The sequence below is a fragment of the Canis lupus genome, chromosome 20 (genome assembly GCF_011100685.1).
Source record: "Canis lupus familiaris isolate Mischka breed German Shepherd chromosome 20, alternate assembly UU_Cfam_GSD_1.0, whole genome shotgun sequence".
Classification (NCBI taxonomy): Eukaryota; Metazoa; Chordata; class Mammalia; order Carnivora; family Canidae; genus Canis; species Canis lupus.
In genome coordinates, this window is record NC_049241.1 from 20,379,915 (window position 1) to 20,401,811 (window position 21,897).

Here is a 21,897-nt window from a genome sequence, read left to right on the forward strand (position 1 = left end):
TCATTATGCTATGTGCCAAGAGGAATGTGTGGGAAATTAGACACAAGGAGCCCAATTATAAGGTTTATATAATCTAATCTGGTGGACAGAACAGAAGAAACTATCAGTGTTGGCATTTGAAACTATCACAAGGACACCAAATAATATCATGGAATAAGAGATCATACTAACAGGACTTCTGGTTTGTTCTAAGTACTATGGTAAGCAATTTACAAGTATTATACTCTTTCAACCCCATGGAGGTGTATCCCATTGGATGATGTTTTATAACTATTTTACAGGTGAGGAAACAAGCTTAGAAGTCTCAAGCAGCTTGCCCGATGGTCATTCAGGATTCCAGTGCAGGTTGGTCTGATTCACAAATTTGGGGTCCTATGGACTTTACTGCCCATTTAATTCAGCTCAGCCTTGATAGCCTGCTAGTATATGGTAGTCGACACTCTGAGCTACACCAAGTTTGGTTCTCCTTATGCAGTTAACCCTGGGCTGATTGATGGTTCGATCTCAGTTTTAAGTTGGCCTTCCCACCTGATTTTTATGAAGTAATCCAAACTCAACCTCCATCTTTCTCTAACTTTTTAATTTTAATTCTCTAAGCTGGCAACAGATACAATGATTTGTTATATCGGGGCCTTCATTTCTCCTCTAAAGCATTAAAAACAATTAAAAGAAACAAAACGATCAAAGGAAATGACATGAAACCAAACCAACCCTATTTTTAAGTGTTTCCAACCTTGTTTCAAAACAGCCTTATGAGGATTGTTTTCCCAACAGCCATGTATGAAGCCGTCCACTTTTGAAATCTGATTTTCCTATGTAGACATATCCTGTTTTCTATGCTTGGAGAAGCAGGGAATACCCAAGCTGGCATTCAATCGCAGCAAATATGAAATAGACCATTTTAAAAAAATTGTAGGAATGTTAAAATCCATGTTGACTGGTTTTTACATTTACCCGGCAGCATTCCCATGCTAGCGTTGGCATAGAAACTGGAAAAGGAAACTTTCCACCAATCTGTCACTTGCTACTGTTTCCACTTACTTTGCTGTAAGTCCAATTTTAACAAATTTCTTTTAAGTTAAAAAAGTTTACTTTTTTTTTCCTGTTTCAGGATGTTTCCCCAAACATAAAAACACGAGCAAAAAGAAAGATTTTAAAACTCAGTCAAAAATTTGGTTTTCCAAATATTCAGCTGTTTAAAATTCAGATAATTGCCTTGCTTTTTTTTTTTTTTTCTTTTTCCACATTTAGTCTGAATGCTTTGGCATGGGGAACCCCGCAGTCTGAAAGTAACTTTGTCCCGACTCTCCTCACTGCATTTATTAAAGAGACCAAAAGAGGCATCTGCTTTTCAACAGTTTGTGGTCCGAAGGCCACCAGGGAAAGCCAGAGAGGTTCTGACGATTCAGGAACAAATTCGGGTTTCCCCAAAACTTCGATGCAAGCAAGGTTGGCAGCGGTCACAGCTAGGTATTCCTGAGATCGTTTTCATTGGAGAGAAACAGGCTGGGATTCTCGGAACCAGGCTTGGGTCAGGGAGGGAGGGAGGGAGGGCAAATCTGCCACTCGTCCTCTCGTGCGTAGCCTAGAACCCAGTAGGCACTCAAGTCATGCCTCACGTGAACGAATGAATCCCAGTGATGCTGTCTGGCATCTCCCAAGACTGAAGGGTGATCTTCCCGGGGCTGGAGCGTGAAACAAGAGGGAGCTGCCTACCTGGGGCTCAAGGGGCCTCAGCCTGGCACCCCAAGCCAGGCGTCCTCATTTCCCTTTGGCACCATCCTGAAGTGCTCTGGAGCTGGCGCGATGTTCCAGAAGGGAGGAAATGCATGTGAGGAGGATCAGGGAGGAGAGCAGATGTGAGCATAAAGGGAAAGCATTAGAAATGAAAGAAAAGAACTTGGACTCCCACAGCTGGAAGGACAAACCTCACAATGTCGTCAGGGATGTGGGATTAGGGGTGATTCCGCCTGCCCTTTGTTCTTGTTTTCCCCCCTCCTGTCTTCCACGTTTCCCGGTTTATTTGTTTGATGCGTGCCTTTTCTGCTCGGTTATTGGACCACGAGGCCAGACCCCCCTCCCCCCAGGTGGCCGGTACCTGGCACGCAGCGGGCGCCCCAATGCAGGCGGCCCGAGGCTCCCGTGCCTCCCGTGCCTCCCGCGCCGGCTCCCCGGGGGGCGTCTAAGCGCCTGGCACGTAGTAGGCGCTCCCTAAACATCTGCGCAGCAAATGAGCTGCAAGTTTTCGGCGCCGAGCACGTGGAGCCCTGGCAAGCAGGAGCAGGACACGGCACGAGCGCGTCTCCCTGCGACCACAAAGCGGCTGCGGCGCGTGCTGGAGGCGGAGGCGAGGGGCGGGCGGCTGCAGACGAGGCGCGGGCCGGGAGCGGGGCGCCCCGTGGGGGGCGCTGCCTGCGTGGCGCCCGGGGCGGGGGCGCGGGCGCGGGCGGGGGCGCGGGGAGCCGCGCGCGGCACGTGCTCGTCCCGGGGCCGCCGGGCCGGGCCGGCCGGGGTGGGCGCGCGTGTGCGTGTGTGCGCGCGTGTGTGTGTGTGAGTGTGCCCCCCGCGCGTGCTGCCGGGCGGGCGCCGGCGTGAGTCACGGCGGGGCTCGCCTTTATAACGGCCCGGAGGCTCGCGCCAGCCGCCCGCCAGCCGCCCGCCAGTCCGCCCGCCGCGCGCCGCGCTCCAGCGAGCGCGCCCCGGCCCCGCGCCCCGCGCCCCCAACCGCCCCGCAACCGCCGCGCCGTCCCGAGGGCGCCATGAGGGGCCCGCGCTGCGCCCCGCTGCTCCTGCTGCTGCTGCTGCCGCCGCTGCTGCTCACGCCCCCCGCCGGGGACGCCGCCGTCATCACAGGGGTAAGCGGCCCCGGGCGCACCTGTCCGCCGCCGCCGCCGGGGAGGCGCGCCCGCGCTGCGCCCCTGGGGCTCGGGGAGGGCAGCGGCTCGGGGAGCGGCGCCCCCGGGCGGGGACGCCCGCCCCAGGCGCCCCGTGGGGCTCGGGGAGAGGTGCCGGGACCCGAGGGCGGCGCACGGCCCGCCGCCCTGGGCGCACCGTGGAAGAGACGGTGACCCGCGTGCCAGCCGCCGTCCCCCGCTCGCGCCCCTCTTAACCCGCCGCCAGCTCCCTCCGCGAGCCCGGTCTGCGTTTGTGTTAGCGCTGCAGGAAGTTCGCGTTCACATCTCCTCCGGCACTTCTTGGAGACTTCCAGCCTTGAACCTTAAGATTTGGGGAGGCCCTGCCTGACGCGCGCAGCGGCCAGAGAACCCCCCCCCCCCACACACACACACCCCAATCCTGAGACTTTAATCCTCTGCTCAAGGACCTTACCCCCCCCCTTGCACCCTCCACGGAAAACCCCTTGAAATAACTTGCTCTGAGGCCCTGTGTGCGCTTGGAAAAGCAATGGGGGTGCTTCCTTTTGGTTTCCACGGCTTTTTGCTTGCTTCTTTTTTTTTTTTTTTCTTTCTTTCTCTCTCTTTTTTTTTTTTTTTTTTTTTTTCTTTAGCGTCTTGAGGTTTTCCTCGTAAAAGTTTTTTTTTCCATTTGCAATTCCCTGATAAAGCACCTCCAGAGCTCGGGCATAATTATGGAGTTAGGTTACAATGTTGATGTTTGTTTCAACTTAGAGAAGTTGTCCTCCTCATTTTCGGAAGTGGGAACTGACTCAGTCCTCTCCTACTCCCACCAACAGTCCTGTGTGTGTGGACCTGCAGGACGAGTTTAGAGTACAAAATTTAAAACTCTGGTCGACATCCACAGTGCAAAATCGCTTACCATTGCCCGGCTCCTCGACTGCTTTACTCTTTTATCTTTTTTTCTTTTTTTTAAGTCTGAAATTTTTTTACACCTCCATTACATTATTTCAGTTATCCATGTGCGCATTATGGGATTTAAATAAAACCTCTCTGTTTGAACTGGTAATAGATAATGAAATAGTTAAATGTGAGGGAAGTCGGCCCTTGTCTTGAGAAAATAAAGCTCCGTAGTCTCCAAGTTAGTTAATAGGTCCATAGCATCTTGAAAGCCCTTGTACAATAACAGTATTTGGTTATATCCTATAGGTATAATAAACATTGTGGTACTTATTAAAATACAGATTTTTTAAAAGTGTATTTGAATAGCTTTGTCAGTGTGGTTGGAAAAAAGAAAAGTTTTTACAGGTCTTTCTAATATATGTGTTGGAACATGATTGGGCTTTTCCCCCCTCTTCCCCTGCTGGCTCATTTTAAATTTCTCCTAATCCTCTGAGCCCAGAATTCCTTTGCAATATAAGTATCTTTTTGTTCCATTCACAGGACAACACTATTTGAATAGGTCTGCAATGGGTTAAGGATGAAGGGCGTTAGGAAACAGCAGTCTAATTAAAATTATATAAACCCATGCATTTCTTTGTAAATATTTCCAAGAAGTGAAGCTTTCTGTTACAGAAGTGAAATTTTATCACATTGGTTGTTTGTCTGTTAGAGACATTCAGGGTGAACTTACATGGGATGTTTTTGTTGTTGTTGTTGTTTTAACTCAATGTTACAAAAAGAGAATTTTTTAAAATTTCTCTAAGCAACGTGGCAATAAAGAAATGTAGTTATGTCTTCATGACAGGAACCATCTGGAGCCAAATGAAAAACTTAGTAACTTATAGTCTTCAGGATGTTAAACATCCAAGTTGATTGATTGAATTTTTGAAAGATTTTGGCTGGATTTTGATTGTCTTATAAAAAGAGTTAGTGGAGCTTCAGAATTCCAGATCTTGAGCATCTGTTGACAGAAAATACTGCCTGAAACCTCCACCTTAAATATTTACATTTTTTGGTAGTAGGTGTAGTTATTTTGATGTTGATTTATATTCCGCATAGATTTGTTAAAATGGAAAAGATCATGTACTGAACCTCTCATTTATGGAATGTAATGGCCACGTATACATGATTTCTGGCGTACAGATAAAAATTGGAAAATGGAAATGTTTGGATGTTTTCCTGTGTATGTCCTAAGACCCCAAGGTGAAAATTGTTGCTTTTGTCCATATAGTTTTAAAGAGGCTGAGAAAAAAATTCTAATGAAGGAAATAAGCCAACTCTAAAGTAGGATGTTAGTAATTTTTAACAAAAAATAGTGAATAAGGGTATGCCCATATATTTATATTTTGAGAACTTGTGGCTGGCCCCAAAACTTTGAAGGAGAAGAACCTTGAAGGAGCGTTTCAGTTGTTTCCAATAAATGTAAAAAATTTAAATTTTTATCTAAACTATAGACTTTTTAGTTTCTTACTTATATAGTACAGGGTGTTTTTGCCTTATTGCTAGCAAAACATTATTACACACTACTTAAGCAAAGCATCCTATTTTTTGTTAGCTCTAGGAAGGAACAATTGTTTTTCAGATCTATTTTCATGCAAATAAATTTAGACTGTGTTATTTATTTCTACTTAGAGTATGAAAATTCCTCCATAGTTGATTCTTTAATTATTTATATTTACAATTTTTATATTGGGAACAGATGCCTTCGGTAATCATTGACGAAAATTGCATCTGCCATTTGCATTTCTAAATCTGATTAATCTTAAGTGTTCAACTGACTTTGTAATATACACATATGTACACTCTGAGCCAATAATTTCCTTTTTTGCATGTTACCTGAAAAAAAGTAACATAAGACAAAAGTCTTGGTTTGTCCATTCCCAACCTATGAAATTTCTTTCTTTAAAGAGGAAATGTGAAAATCAAGCCAGTGGTGTGAGAAACATCAAGTCTCATGAACCAAAATGCAAATATTTGAAAGGGAAAATGAGCACTTTTAAAATTTACATCAGTGCCTTTATGGGTCTGGAGCATTTCATGCCAGATTTAGAGACCATTTAAATCCCTTCTTAAATTTGGGCCCAATGTATTCTGCAGTTAATAGTCATAAAATCTCATGATTCAATTTATGTAGTTCCTAATGGCCATGTATGGTATAAGTCTAACGCAGACTCGTTTTTCAAATTCAAAGCCAATTCAGCCACAAAACACTAGAAAAATAGAGGTGATTTTCTGTGTGTGTTTATTTAAGATTTTCATAATGTGTAGGCCATTCTTCAGGCCATTTTTTATAAAACTAGGAAAATCTCTTCTCATCAGATTTTATGGTAAATATGTGCAAGCAAATGAAGATTACAGTTTTTTTTATATGTGTCTGATTATTAAAATCCTAGTGGTTGGTGATTTAAAGAGCATTTTTACTGCTAATTTTAGATTTCCTTAGCTTGAGTCTTCCCCACCATCTATATTTATCTGTTTGTTTGTTACATTTCAGGCCTGCGACAAGGACCCCCAGTGTGGTGGAGGCATGTGCTGTGCTGTTAGTATCTGGGTTAAGAGCATAAGGATTTGCACACCTATGGGCAAAGTGGGAGACAGCTGCCATCCGCTGACTCGTAAAGTTAGTATATATATTTGGATTTATGGTGGTTCTCGTATGTTGCAGTAACTCAGTAACTCAACTCCCAACAAGGCCTGTCTGACATGAAACCCAGGGTAATGTGCTTGAAATTATAAGTTAGAGAAGATGACAATGGAAAACCCCTCCTCTCCCCCTCCCCTCCTATTTTAAAGAACTGGATCCTCTATCATCCTTACTCTAGTGAATCATTTTTCATGTCATTACTCTCATGACAAGAGAAACATTTCATAATGATAATTTCAAATGCATGAATTTGCCTAAAATTATTTAGGACAGAAAAATGTATGCTGCTTTGCAGAAATCAGAGTACAGAAGTTCTGGAAAAGCCTTTTGATATCAGACCTACTGATAAGGCAAAAAGTAAATAACTTTGTGTTTTGTTTCTTGCAGAAAATCATCAATGGTACAGTTATCCTTGTATCTTTAAAGGTCCTTTATTTTCACTCTGTCTACTCAGTACACTGTTCATAATCCTAGAGGTTAAAGACATTTAAGTTTTCAGTTTATTCTGTATCCTAAAGACCTAAACAACACTTTTGAACAGTTTTGGTGGTAAGTGGCATGACCGTATATCGGCAGGATTGGATGGCACTTTCCAGGTTGTGTTGCAGACGCTCCTGTCTCCAAGAGCCAATCAGTGACATTACTTCAGGAAGCGGAATGGGGATGGGTTAGGGACAGGAGGGAGCAGAAAAGTGTGTGGAGCCTCAAGAGTCTTGGCCCTTCTGAATCAAAACTTGAAAGAGTGGGATGTCAGTAAGATCCCCCAGAGAGGCCAGGTAGCAAGCAATACCTTGCTCCCCTAGCGCCATCTCCTGGTTTCACCCAGTAGCAAAGTGAAGTCCGGGCCAGCAGAGGCCTTGTCCCAGGCCAGGTGGCTTGACTGGAGGCAGAACTCAGTCTCTCTGCCACTTTTTCTCTAGGCCACCGTTGTATACTCCTGTTTTGAAATAGATAGAAGGCTTTCAAAGCAAACTGGACGTACCTTCTACCTTTTTTTTTTTTTTTTTTTTTTTTTTACCCCACCTGTGGTTTAGGGTTGAAAGCAGCAGTAGAGCCCCTCATCTTCCCTATGCTGGACAATTGCAGATAACAGTTACTATTTTGACTTTCTTAGAGTGAAGGTAATGAAAGAAATTGGTGTATGTTTAGCTCTGTGAGCTGTAATAGGGACTCCACTTGTTTGAGTCTCTCTGAAGACAGAGCTTGTCTCTCCTGTGGTTTCCTTGAGAAATACTTCCTGTTCCGTTTAGACCATTGGTCCCCATGGCTTCAGTGTCATAAAACATGACATGCACCTTTTATTCTTAGCCACTTGAAGACAGAAAAGGTTGTAAACGGTTAGTTGTCTGTCTCAATGCCAAACTCCCAGGGAGGAGATGACACCAGCCCAGCCACCTTTGGCATTGATGTCAGTTTTGTCATCACCCTTATCGAGTGTGTCTCAACTTTTGTACATTTGAGCCACTGTCATTGCAAGGTTTGCTCTTAATCTTTTCCTTTAAGAATGTTTTTGTTTTTGTCCAGTCTTACCATACCCTTACACCCCCTGCATACCAGAATCATGCAGCCTGTTTGCTAAAACAAGCAAAGAGCAACACATTCTATGCAAGTGTTCTTTGTAATTGTGGCAAAGCCCAGTTGCCACTGGTTGAAGGCTCTGATGCACCAGACACTCTGTATGAAATGTTGTATATGCATTTCATATTTAACACAACAAGCCCGTGAAACGCATTTGTTTCCAGCATGTTCTGCATACAAACACACTAAGCCTTAGAGGGACTCGGTATCTGGCTGAGGTCACGAGGTGAGAGGTCTCAGAGCAGCACTGGACTTTTCATTTCTGTCTGATGCTCCATTGGTTGTGCGGTCTTGATCACCATACCCTTGTGCCACCTTGAAAGTGGTTTCATCTGAGCACTTTGGACTCCAGTTAACCAAAACTGGGTTGTGTAGGATAAGATAATGGTCCTCCAGGGGAATTTGTCACGACCTGTATTTCTGATGAGTTTTCCGAATCCGAGGGATTTTAATAAGAGAACCCAGTTCTGTTTCCCTGGGTGCCTGGACAGCTTCCAGTTCAGGTGTAGTGCAAGGTTATTTCTGAGAGTAAACAAAATCATTTTTCTCCCAGAAATCCAGATACATCTCTACAGCTTCGTTTTTAATCACAGTTTGAGTAATGAAGTCTTTAATAACAAATTATGCTTTTCATAGCAGAATTAAGTGATAAAAGAGCGAAAGGACTAAAAATAAAATAAAGGTTTTATGTCAGATCTTGACTCTTCCCCCATTCAGTTGCCCACTTGAAAAGTGTTACTAGAACTCATGCTTTACAGCTTTTCCTACTGGATACTTTTCTGTCTTGAAAATACATTTTCATATGTCATTTCTATTTTTAAAGTAGGTCCTGGAGTTGTTACTTATTCTAGGTGATATTAATTTATCCTGGTAAAAATCTAGTTACTTTCAGATCTTCTCTCCACTATATTCTATTCAAAACAACTTGAGAAGAATATTTTTTGCAAATATATCCTGGTGAATGTAATACACAGTGTTCAACTTCAAATTACAGTTTTAATGGCTCATTAGTATGTGGCAAAAGTATACACGCTGCATAGAAAATTTTCTTTTAATGTGATGTGATCATTCCTTTCTATTTTCTTCCTTTTTTTTGGTAAAGGGATTAACTGGTTGTGGTCACAGAGATTGGTGTTTTAAAAACACAAGACGGTTAATAAGTGGGGATTACACCTGTTTAAATTTTAAACTTTCCGTTCTGGCTCGGCTTAGACATTAGCCACAAATGTCTGTTTATTTTGATAAAGCGAGTAGTATTTGATGAATGAAATTGTGAACTTCAAGTAGGAATTGATAGTCACAGAATTCAGTCTACTATTTTATTTCAGATACATCAACTAATGTGTGGAGTTTATAGTAACTGCTAGGCTATAATTTTATAATTGTACAATTTTTAACTTTATATTTGATAATTGAAAAATAGAATGAAATATCAGTTCACCTAAGAAGAATAGTAAGTTTTCCAAACACACTTTTAGTCATAAGTTTTAACATGTATTCATTCTTAGCAATTTTTAAAGTTAGGGATGAATTATTGAATCATATGTCTACAAGGAATATTTTGCAATTTAAAAAAACAACACTATTTTGGGGTGCCAGGGTGGTTCATTTGGTTAAGTGTCTGCCTTTGGCTCTGGTCATGATCCCAGGGTCCTGGGATGGACTCCCACAGCGGGCACTCTGCTAAACAGGAAGCCTGCTTCTCCCTCTTCCTCTGCCTGCCACTCTGCCTGCTTGTACTCGCTTGCTCTCTCTCTGTTAAATAAATAAATATTTTTTAAAACCCCCCACTATTTTAGTATTTTTATTAATACCTAAACTTTTCAGAGTTTAAAAGATTGGCTATCTCCATCCCATTCTGATTACTGCTTGGCTTTGAAAGTTTATGTGATTAATACTTTCATTTTTATTACTTATCATTTTATAAATTATTCAATTTAAATGACTGTTTCCTCCCCCAAAATTGTTTTTGCTTCACTTTTTATGTTAACATTTTTAGTACCCGTTTTGCCTTTTGTTTTCTGGTAGTTTTTTTTTTTTTTTTTTTTTTTTTTTTTTTTTTTAGCTACACTTTAAAATTTGACCAATACATTTTCCTTTTCTGAAAAAAAAAATTTTTAAATTAAAACCTGGGGCTTGTCTGTCTTTTTTTTAAAAAAAGGAAGATTTAAAATTTATTAGTTTCTGTTTCAGAACTAACCTATGATGAAACATTGTAAACGTACTTTCAGGATAGAGTTTACCTTTAAAAAATATTTAAAAATATATAAAATATATAAAAATATATTTAACTAAAATGTAACTACAGAATTTAGTGGAAGATGGGTGGATGAAAGCTTAATACATTAATTTCCTCATCTTTCCTATCACAGATGTCAGGAGCCACTATCTACATTTTCTCTCTCTGGGCAGCATCATTGGTGTGAATACAAGTTCATTGTCAGACTCAGAGGAGGTAGATATACAGAGTTTCTCAGCCTGGGCACTGTTGACAGGATGGGCCCGATAGCTCTTTGTTGTTGGGACCACTCAATGCATCATAGGATCTTTAGCAGCTTCCCTGGCTTCTATCCACTAGATGCCAGTAGTCTCCCTCTCTCAGTTGTGACAACCAAATATGTCTCCAGACTGTGACATTTCCCCTGTGACAGTTGGGGAGATGGACGTTGCACTGCTTGAGCACCACTGGCCTAACACTACATTTACCTAGCCCCACAGGACACAGTGTAAGAGATACAGCAGCATCATTGCATTGTGAGCTCACAACTTCGCTTGCCCTCTCTTCCACATGGGGTACTTGTGGTTGCCCCAAATGAGAGCCCGAGTGTGTGTGGGGTAGGGTGTGGGGGGTAGGTCCCCTTGACTCACAGGAGCTACCATCCTTACTTCTTGCAAGTATTTGCCCAGGCTTGCATGCCAACAGCTTCCGCAGCCCAGATGAAGTTCCACACAACCCACGAGCCTGACTCCCCTATTCCTTCCTTTCTGTTATTCTTTCCAAGGACACAGTGAGATGGGAGATGAGATCTCATGTTAACCCTCTACTCACAAGGAGATAAATCCTTGCATTGTTTTGGGTTACATGGATATATACTTTGAAAGAATTTGAAGAGACCTCTTAAGACTTGACCAAATTAAAGTATGTTGACAATCTTCCTAATTACTAAAGCTGGAAACTTGTGGGAATGGGACAGGTACTGTGAGACTTTTAGTTTCTATTTTATGTGCTATTACACTATCTGAAATTTTTTGAACTGTGTAACTTTATTGACAAAAGTTATAACAAAACTGGCTTCATTAAAAATTGCACATTGTTTTGATGAAGTAAAATTGGTGTCTAAATTATATAAGTTTCAGGTATACAACCTGAATCAATCACAGTCACAACATTGTGCTTTGACGTCTGTCTGAAGTACAAAATGATCCTCATCCATCACTATTCAAGTTGACTCCCTTCACCCATTTTGCCTACCCCAAACCTCCGTCCCACAGTAGACCCGTGCGTGCTCTTCATGTGACACAACCAGGGTTTCCTCCATCAATCCTTTGTTATATTTTTTTCTTTAAAATTGACTGTTTTGAGAGAAGTCACAAACAATACTTTGCTTTGTTTCTGTGCTATTTTCCCTTTAAAAGTGCTGCAAATGGATCACATTGGATTGAGTTTATTCTAAAATAAACCCTCAGGTTGGGACTGAATGGTTAGCTCCTGGGCCATATTTATTTGTGCCTTTGAATATGCACCTTCTGTATGCTTTTTCATGTACCTGTGACTATAAGACACCTCTTAAGTTTGTCACACAAAATGTGTAGAGCTAGTGAGCAGGCCAGTGGAGGAGTTCCCAAGCATCTACTAAGTGTATAACGTCAGAAATGATGTTCTTTGTCATTAGCTCACAGATGGAAGGGGAAGGAGGAAAACCACTATGTGCAGGTGCAGATAACAGGACCTGGGAAGGCTACCCCTCTGCCTTTGGGCAGCGCACAGTCTTGGGGTTGGGGGCGTTGGAAGGATACCAGCTTTTAACTTGTATTTGCTTAAGTGCCTCCTGTGTACCAGGCTAAGTATCATGTGTTTACAAATAAGATGTCCTTTCTTCAAAGAGCTTGGCATTGGAGGGAATGGTGGTGTTTGAGAAAAGAGCAAAATCTGGAAGAAAGCGGGACTGCGTTTGATTGTAATATGTTCCCTTTTAGCTGGGTGACTGCAGTTAGCCGAGTAATTTCACCTCAAGAGGAAGCCACTTAGCTTGTGTCAAAACAAGGCAAAAATCTGGCACACAGGTTGGGTGTGACATTGACATGCAGTGCCTTATGAAGCCTGGGCATTGCAGGCTGCCACCATTATTTTTCTTTGCTCCTGTTTTCAAGGCACTGGGAGCCCACATGAAGGCCAGAGGCCTGGCCATGGTGTCTTGATGCACACAAATCACAGGACTGCAAGCTCCATGGGGGTGCCTATTCAGAGCTTAAACTATCTTACTGGTTATCTGTCTTCCATCATTAAAATTTACACCCCATGAGGGGCTGAGGCCTTTCCTGTTTTGTTCATCACTCTATCTGTAGCATCTCAACTATGGAGTGCTGTGTCAGTGGCACTCAGTATATATTAGCTGAATGGGTGAATAAAAGAAACATGCTTGGTGTTGTCCATGTGTAATGGTTTGACATGTTCATTATAGTTACATTTCACTTATCTCAGGCTTCTTTACCTTGGGTGTTGCTGTTGTATTTGTTTTTCTCAACGTTGGCACCGTTGGCACTTTGGGCCAGAGAGTCTCATTGTTGAGGTGCTGTCCTGTGCATTGGAGGCTGTCCAGCAGCATCCCTGGCCTCTACCCACTACTAACACTCCCTCCCCCAAGTTGTGACAATCAAAAACGTCTCTGGATATTGCCAGATGTCCCCTTGGGGACAGAAGCACCCTCATCTGAGAACCACATGCCCACATAGTGACATATGTGACAAAATGAGGCTCTCCACGTCTCAGGGCTAGAATAGATCATAAAGGTCAGGGATTATAACTTCTCGTACTGTCCACTTGTAATTGTCTGAGCCAGCGCAGCCAGGTCCACGTCCTCTGACAATAGTCTCAGTGCCAACAAATGAGCTAGCCATCCATGTGCCCTTTGACACACACAGTGGCAGAACCATTCTGAGCACAAGCCTGCATGGAGCTGACGGCCTGCATGGAGCTGTGGCACCCGCGTGTAGGCACTGTCATTACAGCCTTGAAAATAAGGCCCTTGCCAAACGGCAGAGGAACCCGAGGTGGCTCTGCCTCTTCACCACCTGCCTGTCAATGTCTGCCTGTTGCTTCCCTTTCTTCCTTTTGTATTTATTGATCTCAATCATTTCCCTGGCCCTTCCAGAACCATTTTGGAACTGGAAGGCAGGAAAGAAGAAAGAGGAAGAGAAAAAAAAGGAAAGAGGAGGTAAGAAGAACATGAGCATGGTACCAACCCAAAGATGATGCCCAGCACAATCAGCCCTGACCATTTCTGGACTACTGTACAGTTGGGTCTGTCCTATTAGTTCAACCCCAAAGTAAAGTTAGAATGGTTCTGTCACTGTCTGCAGACAACATTTTTTTTTAATGTACAGAGAAATCATTTAGAAGGCATCTGGAAGATGCATCTCAGACATTCTCATTAGGACAGGGATAATTGGCATGGGGTGGCCTTTTTGGGTGGAGTAGAATAGGAAATACACTAGAACGATAGTGAATAAAGCATCTGAGTTGAGAAACAGGATGCATTTTTCTGCCATGTGGAAACTGTAGAAGGATCTCTGAGGCATGAGTCTCTAAGTAGCTTGCCTCTCTCACATTACTGTGGGCCAGTGTAATTTACCATCCCATTTCAGTGACAATCTGTCACCTCCAGGGCTGGGGTTAAACTTTCTCCCTATACTTGCAAAGGGGATTCTCAAGAGGGCGCCGGTGGGGGCGGAGGGGGGGGGGTATTGGAGAGAGAATGAATTTTGTTCTTTGCCTCTGGAAAGTATATGTACTTTGCGGAACTCCACTGCCCATGAGACAGAGGACGACCATGCCAGTTTCTGGTTGACCATCCTCAACCCAGCTTCATTGGTGGCATGGGCAAGACTCAGAAATACCACTTGGATGACTCTTGGAATGAAGCCACCCGTTCTCTACTGGCTTCTCCCTAGGTCAGGGTTTGGTTTGTTCCTTTTCCATGACTCCAGCTTGACTTCTTCCTTAATTTCCCTTTTGTTTCTTCCCTACCCACGCTTCCCAGAATTTTGACCCCCCTCTGCCAATCTGTGTGCAAACATGTGTTTGTATATTGCTCATTGTCCGTGACTTCATATTTACTCATTATATCAATGTGGTCATCCCCTTAATGTCCGTGACTTCATATTTACTCATTATATCAATGTGGTCATCCCCTTAATGTCATGCCCTCCTTAAGGAGCTTCATTAGTAGGATGCTAGAGAAAGAATTGAAATGAAGAAGTAAAAGGCAGTATAGCTTGGTGGTTAAAAGCTTGGTCTCTCTGGTCCAGCTGCCAGCCAAGCTCCAAGTTCTGAGTTGGGACCTTGGGCAAATTACTAATCTCTCTGTGTCTCAATCTCTCACTTGGAAAATGGGCATAATTCAAGCATTTGTCATCTTCACAGAGCGGTTGTAAGGATAAAAAAGGATAATACATAAAATGAGCGTATTGCTTGATGAAGAGTTAACGTTCAATATAACACTAGCTGTTATTATTCAAAAAGAGTTCTGCAGAATAGTTTATTTCTGGTTTTTGTTTTTTAATGTTTCTTGCTCTGACTCAGTTTTCTTCTTTTATCTTAGGTTCCATTTTTTGGGCGGAGAATGCATCACACATGTCCATGTATGCCGGGCTTAGCCTGTTTACGGACTTCATTTAATCGATTTATTTGTTTAGCCCGAAAGTAATCACTTGAGAGCAGAAACTTTAAATGTGAACAGCCACATGATGTCTCTAAAGTCTATTTACTTGTGATTGTGCCAAACAAATAATATGCCAGAAAGAAATGCTGTTGCTTCCTCAACTATCCAAGTAACATTTCTATCTTTGATGTTTAAATGATGTTTTTTTTTTTTATTGAAAGAGGATTTTAATTTTGGATACAAATGTAAAGTGCAAGGCATTATGGAACCAGTTCTCATTTCCCTGTTTATGTTTTGGTTTGGCTTGGCTCTTTAGATGCCAAAAACTCACCCATTTTCACAGAAATGAGGAGAGTAAGAATTTGATCTTTTGTTACAGAAACGTTTTTTTCTTAAATTCCCTTTCCCCAGCCCTGCCCATCACACACACACACACACACACACACACGTACGCACACAGACACACACACCCTCAGGTCTCTTTTCTCTCCTCAAAGAATTTTAAGGCTCTCACGTTATTCTTCACCATTTCCCTCACCAGCCCTCTAGCATTTTAAAGTGGGGAACAGGGTCATTCCATATTCTCTAACTTGCTGGCAGAGTCAGTGTTAAGAATCAAGCTTTTTGCCTAATACTTAAACAGTGAAGGATGTGTAGTTGAACTAGACACTCCAGACTTCTCTAGACAGAGTAGAGGTTGGGGTGCTTCCAAGCTTTCATGGACCTATTCATGCAACATGACTTCAGGTCAGCTGTGTGGCAGGTGTGAGTAAGTCCAGAGGGAAATGGAAAGTCAATTTAGTCCCTATTTCTAGATTTGGGTTGTTTTTTTTTTAAGGTTCTCCAATACAACATTACATTTATTTCTCTTTTTATGAAGTTTACTTTTTTTAAGTCTCACAGTTAGAGATGTTCCAGAAAATGTCACTTGAAGAGGGATTGATTTTAATCTGGCATACCACTTGTTACCATTTTAAAATCGGTATGAAGTTGTAATTTAAACTCCCATTTGTAACCAGAAGTTCTCTTATAATGGATTACCTGACATCCTGCCATGTGTACCTATATCAATATTGCTGTGTAAAAATTCTGTATCAGAATAATGACAGTATTGTATATCATTTGATTTATTTTAATATTATATCCTTATTTTTGTCACAGTTGTCAGTTTTTATTACAAGCAGATTTCTATTAGCTCACGTTCTGAAATGGGTAACGCCCCCAAAGTTGGTAAAATAGCACTTAACAGTATGTTCTTGTGTTCACTTTACATACAGGAAAGTTCTGTTTGCATGAATTTTAAGGTAGTACAAAAAAAAACAATGTGTAAATCAGTGAGGTTTTGGAACACGAAGGAAAATTGTGATGTGCAAAACTGGTTGTAATCAGGAATGGACTCCTGGGATTTCACTGTATTGATTCAGCAAGTAGTGATAAAGCGTTTCTCACAAGCAGTTAGGCAGGATGCTAGGTGCTAGCCATACGGTGATGCCTGGCCTGGCCCTGAGAAACCCACCAAGTATTGTAAATGGAATCAACGTCGCAAATAAACAACTTATGAAATGTGTTTAACTGACTAAACTCAACCATGCCAACCCACTAACTGTTGCCAAAAAAAAAAAAATTGTCCATTTTGTAGGTACTTATTCAGGCAGGGCTCACAGTTGCACATTGTGTTTGACTTTACCCTAGGGGCTAACATGTCCCATAAATGTATGGGATTTTGCTGTACTAATTACCATACCTGGGCATAGGAGTATTATTTTTGGTTCAATTTAGCTTGTGTGCGAGAAGCATTCCTCAGTGAGTTTGTTGGAAAAAACATCGACTTCAGCAAGTGGAATTACGGGTAAAGAAATGCCCTTCTGCAGTTTTGGTAAATGTCACTTTCATATGATGTTTGAGACATCCTTTTTCATAAGTCGTAAGCACTTGATGGGGTCAATCATCCATCCTCACCCAAGTTAAAAAACATATAACAAACTATTATAAAATTTTAGTTTTACATATACCAATTCCACTTTAAAAAAATCACTACAAGAGGTAAACCATAGTACTTGTTCACTACCATTCAAAGAAACAGATCTTTATTATTTGGTACCTCTCCCCTTGGCTGTTGCTTTTATTGGGGGGAAGAGATCCTTTTTGGGGAACAGCTCTTTTTAGTGTACAGCTTTAATTGGTTAGTATTTTTTTTGTTAGCTTGTCACCAGAGTTAGCACCTGTCAAATAATTGTTTCAAAAAAAACCTTGTGATCATGTTCCATGGAGATTCTTTAAAATTGTATGCAAAGCACACAAAGTCTTGCCCTATAAAGACTGTGGTACTATTTCTTCCCACCCCCAGGATCCTCCTCGCTGAAGTTGGCCAGACTTCATAGGCCAGAATTTCTGCAAGATAAGGCAAAGTGAGAATTTACACATGAAAAGTTAAAGTCAGCAATCTACTTTGATGTAAATATTGTGAATGGATTCTATCCATTCTAAGATAGAAATCTTAGGCCAGAACCTACTGGCCAAACTCAAGTGGACCTTTGGATTCCTTTGCAAACATCGACTTTCACAAAAACTATCATTTCTGACTTCAACCTTTTTTAAAAAAAAGCAACACTTTCTTTTTAACTTGGAAAACTTTGGGCCAAAACCGTTTCCTTACAAACCCTCCTCTCTAACCGAAGGCCTGTCCTCCCAGCGTTTCAGTGTTGTTCTGTTGTCGGAGCTCTACAAAGTCAGTCCAGTGAGAGATGACACACGTAAGCCAATTTTCTTCTTCACTGGTTTTAATATCGGAAATCTCATCCAGCTGAGAATTTACTAACTTCCAATTTTTTAGAAGATTAAAGTTGGGGACCATTTTAATTTTAAAAACAGAGCATTTGGGGTATTCAGTGAGAATCACTGTCTAAAAATTCACTGACACCCTTTTCTGATCTTTCTGCTTGAACCTGTGGCCATATATTTCAGGTAATCCCCTCAGCGTTGATATTTCTTTGTTTCTTCCACATCTCGCCCCTGGTTTGTTAACGGTCAGTGTCCTCTTCGACACAAAAGGGGACTGTATTTCTTCTAGTATCTTTAACAGCATAATCCTTTAGTGAATTTAATACTCTCCCCTCCAAACCGCGCCCCTCCCATCACCCCAAATCAGGGCACTTTCAGAACACACGTCTCCCAAAATTAGAGGTGCCATTAATATGCTGTTCTTGAAGTACCACTGGTTTTTTTTTTTCCATCATCCATCACCCTCAGAGATTCTGGTTCAGTTTTGGGCTTTTTTTTTTTTTTTTTTTTTTTCTTGAAGCCTCTTATTGGACTCTATGGTGCACCAATGGTTGAGAGCCACGGAGAAAGAATAAAGGAATACGCTTGTATAGGAACTCTCCTCCTTCCCTGGGACACCCCTTTCTGAGACCTCTTTCTTGTTAGAAGTGGAGGGCAGCCTGGGTGGCTCAGTGGTTTAGCGCTACCTTCAGCCCAGGGTGTGATCCTGGAGACCTGGGATCGAGTCCCATGTCAGGCTCCCTGCATGGAGCCTGCTTCTCCCCCTGCCTGTGTCTCTGCCTCTCTCTCATGAGTAAATAAATGTTTGAAAAAAAAATGTGGAGTAGCTAAATGTCTGCTCTTGCCACCCTCAGAAGTTCTTATGAGCCTCAAGCATAAGTGAATCTGTTTGGGGATTTTTTCCCCCTCACCATAACGCTTAACTAAAAGGACAGTCACAGAAAGGTCCCACTTGAGAATTTTAGCAGCAGTTCCATAGCTCATCTGACAAGTCTATTCAAAGTTTCTTAGAATTAGATTTTAGGGAAGTAGGCCTGGTTGCAGCCTCACTGGTCCCTTGGCTCTCATGCTAGCCCTGAAGCAGTCAGGGCATGGAGCCACTGCTCTCTTTCACCAGGCAAACCCTCCCAGGTGACAGCTTCTGAACTGCCCCCTCTCCCAGGCCCACTTTCCCATATATCTCCAGATTTCATTCTATTTCACTGGGCCCATAAATTATCAAAATGCTTTAGAAAGTCCAATGTTGCAGCAAAGTGTAACTGAGTAACTCACACTACTAAGCATTTAAATAAACCCTGTATATTAAAAGCCAGAAAGTGGAAAATCATGGTGTGGGCATGATTTCTGATGGTAAAAGGCATGGTCTAATCTATACCGTGTACATAGAGCATATCTACCGTTGGTTGTGTCCATGGCGGACTTCATGATTTTGAAGGAAGACTCGAACATCCACTCATTAATTGTGCCAGCCAGGTAAAAGCATGGCCTGCCCCCTGGAATGGCTGCTGTGGGGGATATTTCCAGGCATTCACTCGCTTTAGTTCAGGATTTCTCAACACTGACCTTCCGGGCCAGGCCATTTTTTGTTGTGAGGGTCTGTCCTGTGTTTAATAGGCTGTTTAGCAGTACCTTCTGTCCCCTACCCACTAGATGCCAGTGGTTCCCCTGAGCTGTCACACCCAGAAACATCTCTGGACATTACCAAGTGAATGAGCAGGGGTAAACTGTCCCCCTGTGAGAACCACTGGGTTGGTCTGAAGATACTTTCCATCTGTTTATATAAATTTTGTTTTGGTATCAAACGGAATTTGAGATGACAGTATTAAAGAAAAGTTAAACCTCCAAATAGGGCTCTACAAAACAGTTATCCTGAAAATAAGATAAATATAAAAAGTACCATTTGTATTCAAAGTCATGGAAGGGTAAACATTGGATACATTTTAATACCCAACCACAGAAATATCCATTGTACATCAGCTCTGTTGTTTACTATAACAAGGAAGCCGTTTTTTATAAGCTCTTTAAAGCTTAAGGCAAGGGGCTCAGATAAAATAACCTTGGTCGTAGAGGAAGGATTTCACATCTTTGGGGTGCATTGCTGAGCACATTTCCACATTGTTTATTTAAATCTAGATTTTCGCCATCTTAATTAAGATATACAATTTTTTAAAAAATGTTTTTGTCATAGAAACTCTACAGCTGTACCAGAAAAAGTTGGAGAAGACTGTGTTTTTTATTATGTTAGATTTGAATAGCTACTGAAGAAGCTTCACAAATTGAGTTTTCTCAGTGTCACCGGACATGGACCTGTTCTCTATCAGCAGAACTGAGGCTGGCTTGAGCGTACGTGGCCCATCCAAACAAGACAAAGACTTTTTACTATGAAAATTTTTAAATATGAAAGTAAACAAAATTGTGTAAGACAGCCTCACCTACTCATCTCCAGTATCTTATCAGCAGTTCCCATCTCAATGCCAGCTCTACTCCATTGCCCCTCCTCCCGAGACCTCCAACTATCCTGTGTTGTCTTGAAGCAAAGCAATTTGGTTCTGGATAGCTAGGGCCCCTGTGGGAAAGACAGCCACAGTCTTATGTATTACCGATGATACCAATCCTTTTAATGACCGCTCTTTGCTTGGATCTTACTAAAGTCTTTTCACTAACCAGCCTGTGCTCCTAAAATACTGACTCGAGTTACATTTTTGAAATCCCGAGTTGGAGTTCAAAATAGAGGAGCAAAATATTTCAGGCCCAGAATGTGAATATATGAAAGAATATTTGCTCCTGTATAAAATTTTAAAAGAAAATATTCACTGCTCAAAGTAAGGGACTCACAGAAGAGTAACGCTAACTATGGTGTTGCGATTGGGATATGGGGAGTTGAATGTTGTCTGCAACCAGCAATCCTTTGGACAGCACATATTAATATTCCCTATTTTCCTGGATTTGGTTAGGAGGGGGAAAATCCTTGAAAGGAAGACATGGCTGGCTGATGGACTCTGTCTTCCATAATTTATTCCTTCATTTTCCCATTCTCTCTCCTTCCTTCTTTCCTTCCTTCCTTCCCTCTTCCCTCTTTCTCTATTTCTATTTCTCTCTATCTCCCTTTCCTCTTCCTCTTCCTCCCCTTCCCTCCCGAATGTTTTTGCTAGGCACATGGCCACTCATCTAGACATCTAGAGCCTTCGCTTACCAGAACCCTTGGCCAAGTTGACCATATAACTGAGTTCTTAGGAATGGAATGTGAGAAGAAGTCCTCTGCCTCACTCACTCAAAAAAAAGTTATACCCTCCACTTCCTCCCCAATAGGAAGATGCAACAATGAACCTGGCTACTTTGGTCCCAGAGACTGGAAGGCACTTGGGGAAGATAGTGGAGCCGTCCCACTAGCCAGGTCACTGGATGATGCCCTGAAGCAGTCATCCAGAACCCCAGAGAAATAATCAAGCCACACTTATTTCAGGTCTTGTACACTTCTACCTCTGCCTCAGCCAATACAGATGGAGTCCTTGTTTTCAAAAGTGCATCATTGTGTTGTACTTTATACTTGATTCTGTGATCTTAAAAATGATGCTTCTGTGTTTTCCTTTAGTGACTGTTCTGCAGAGAGTAGAATCAACCCCCTACCCAAAATTGATTTGCATTTTGTGACTGATGATGGCACACCCCCCAAAGGACATGACAAAAGTTATTACTCACATCATGGGATTTTTCTGGTGAGAGTAGAGCAGGTGCAAGTCAGCCTAGGTGGCAGTAGGCAGGCCATTTGCTTGGTTTTAGCTTTCACTGTGGCCAAGAGGCAGGGTCCACATGAGAATTCCTACCTGCTGGGGCCGGCTAGTCCAGCTGTAGGGCGAATAATTAAGGGGAGTGTGAGGCTTGAGAGCAGTCAGTGTTCAAATATCCAAATTGGGGTTTTCCTCTTTATTACAGTCCCGAAGTGCTATCTTTATGAAAACCCGATAGCCAAATGGAGGAATAATCTTCAAATCAGAAATGGTCAAACTTACTTACACACTTTGGCCTTGAGAATATTAATATTCCAAACCTAAGAAAATGTGTGTAAATCCATTTCCTGCTGCCACCATTCTCAACTCAAATATGTCATCTACCCATGGATTAAGAAATTTTGAAGACAGGGAATGTCACTGAAGTCCATTACAATTGTAAATTTTCTTAGGATATGTAAGTGAATTTTAATCTCACCAAGAGGTGCTGG

The 21,897-nt window shown here is 42.1% G+C and overlaps 1 protein-coding gene across 1 annotated transcript; it reads left to right on the top strand.

The window, feature by feature from the left end:
* The first annotated feature begins 2,725 nt into the window (after nt 1-2,725).
* PROK2 (prokineticin 2) lies at nt 2,726-16,464 on the top strand. Its single transcript, XM_038565852.1, has 3 exons — nt 2,726-2,855; nt 6,289-6,414; nt 14,838-16,464. Exons 1-3 carry the CDS (start codon nt 2,760-2,762, stop codon nt 14,940-14,942), a joined length of 327 nt encoding a protein of 108 aa, XP_038421780.1. The 5' UTR covers nt 2,726-2,759; the 3' UTR covers nt 14,943-16,464.
* The last annotated feature ends 5,433 nt before the right edge of the window (nt 16,465-21,897 follow it).

What these genes read in the sequence shown, in the direction of transcription:
- PROK2 (XM_038565852.1), top strand. Translation starts at nt 2,760, where the DNA reads ATGAGGGGCCCGCGCTGCGCCCCGCTGCTCCTGCTGCTGCTGCTGCCG. An exon ending in ACGCCGCCGTCATCACAGGG is followed by an intron (nt 2,856 to 6,288) that starts GTAAGCGGCCCC and finishes GTTACATTTCAG; the next exon opens with GCCTGCGACAAGGACCCCCA. An exon ending in GCCATCCGCTGACTCGTAAA is followed by an intron (nt 6,415 to 14,837) that starts GTTAGTATATAT and finishes CTTTTATCTTAG; the next exon opens with GTTCCATTTTTTGGGCGGAG.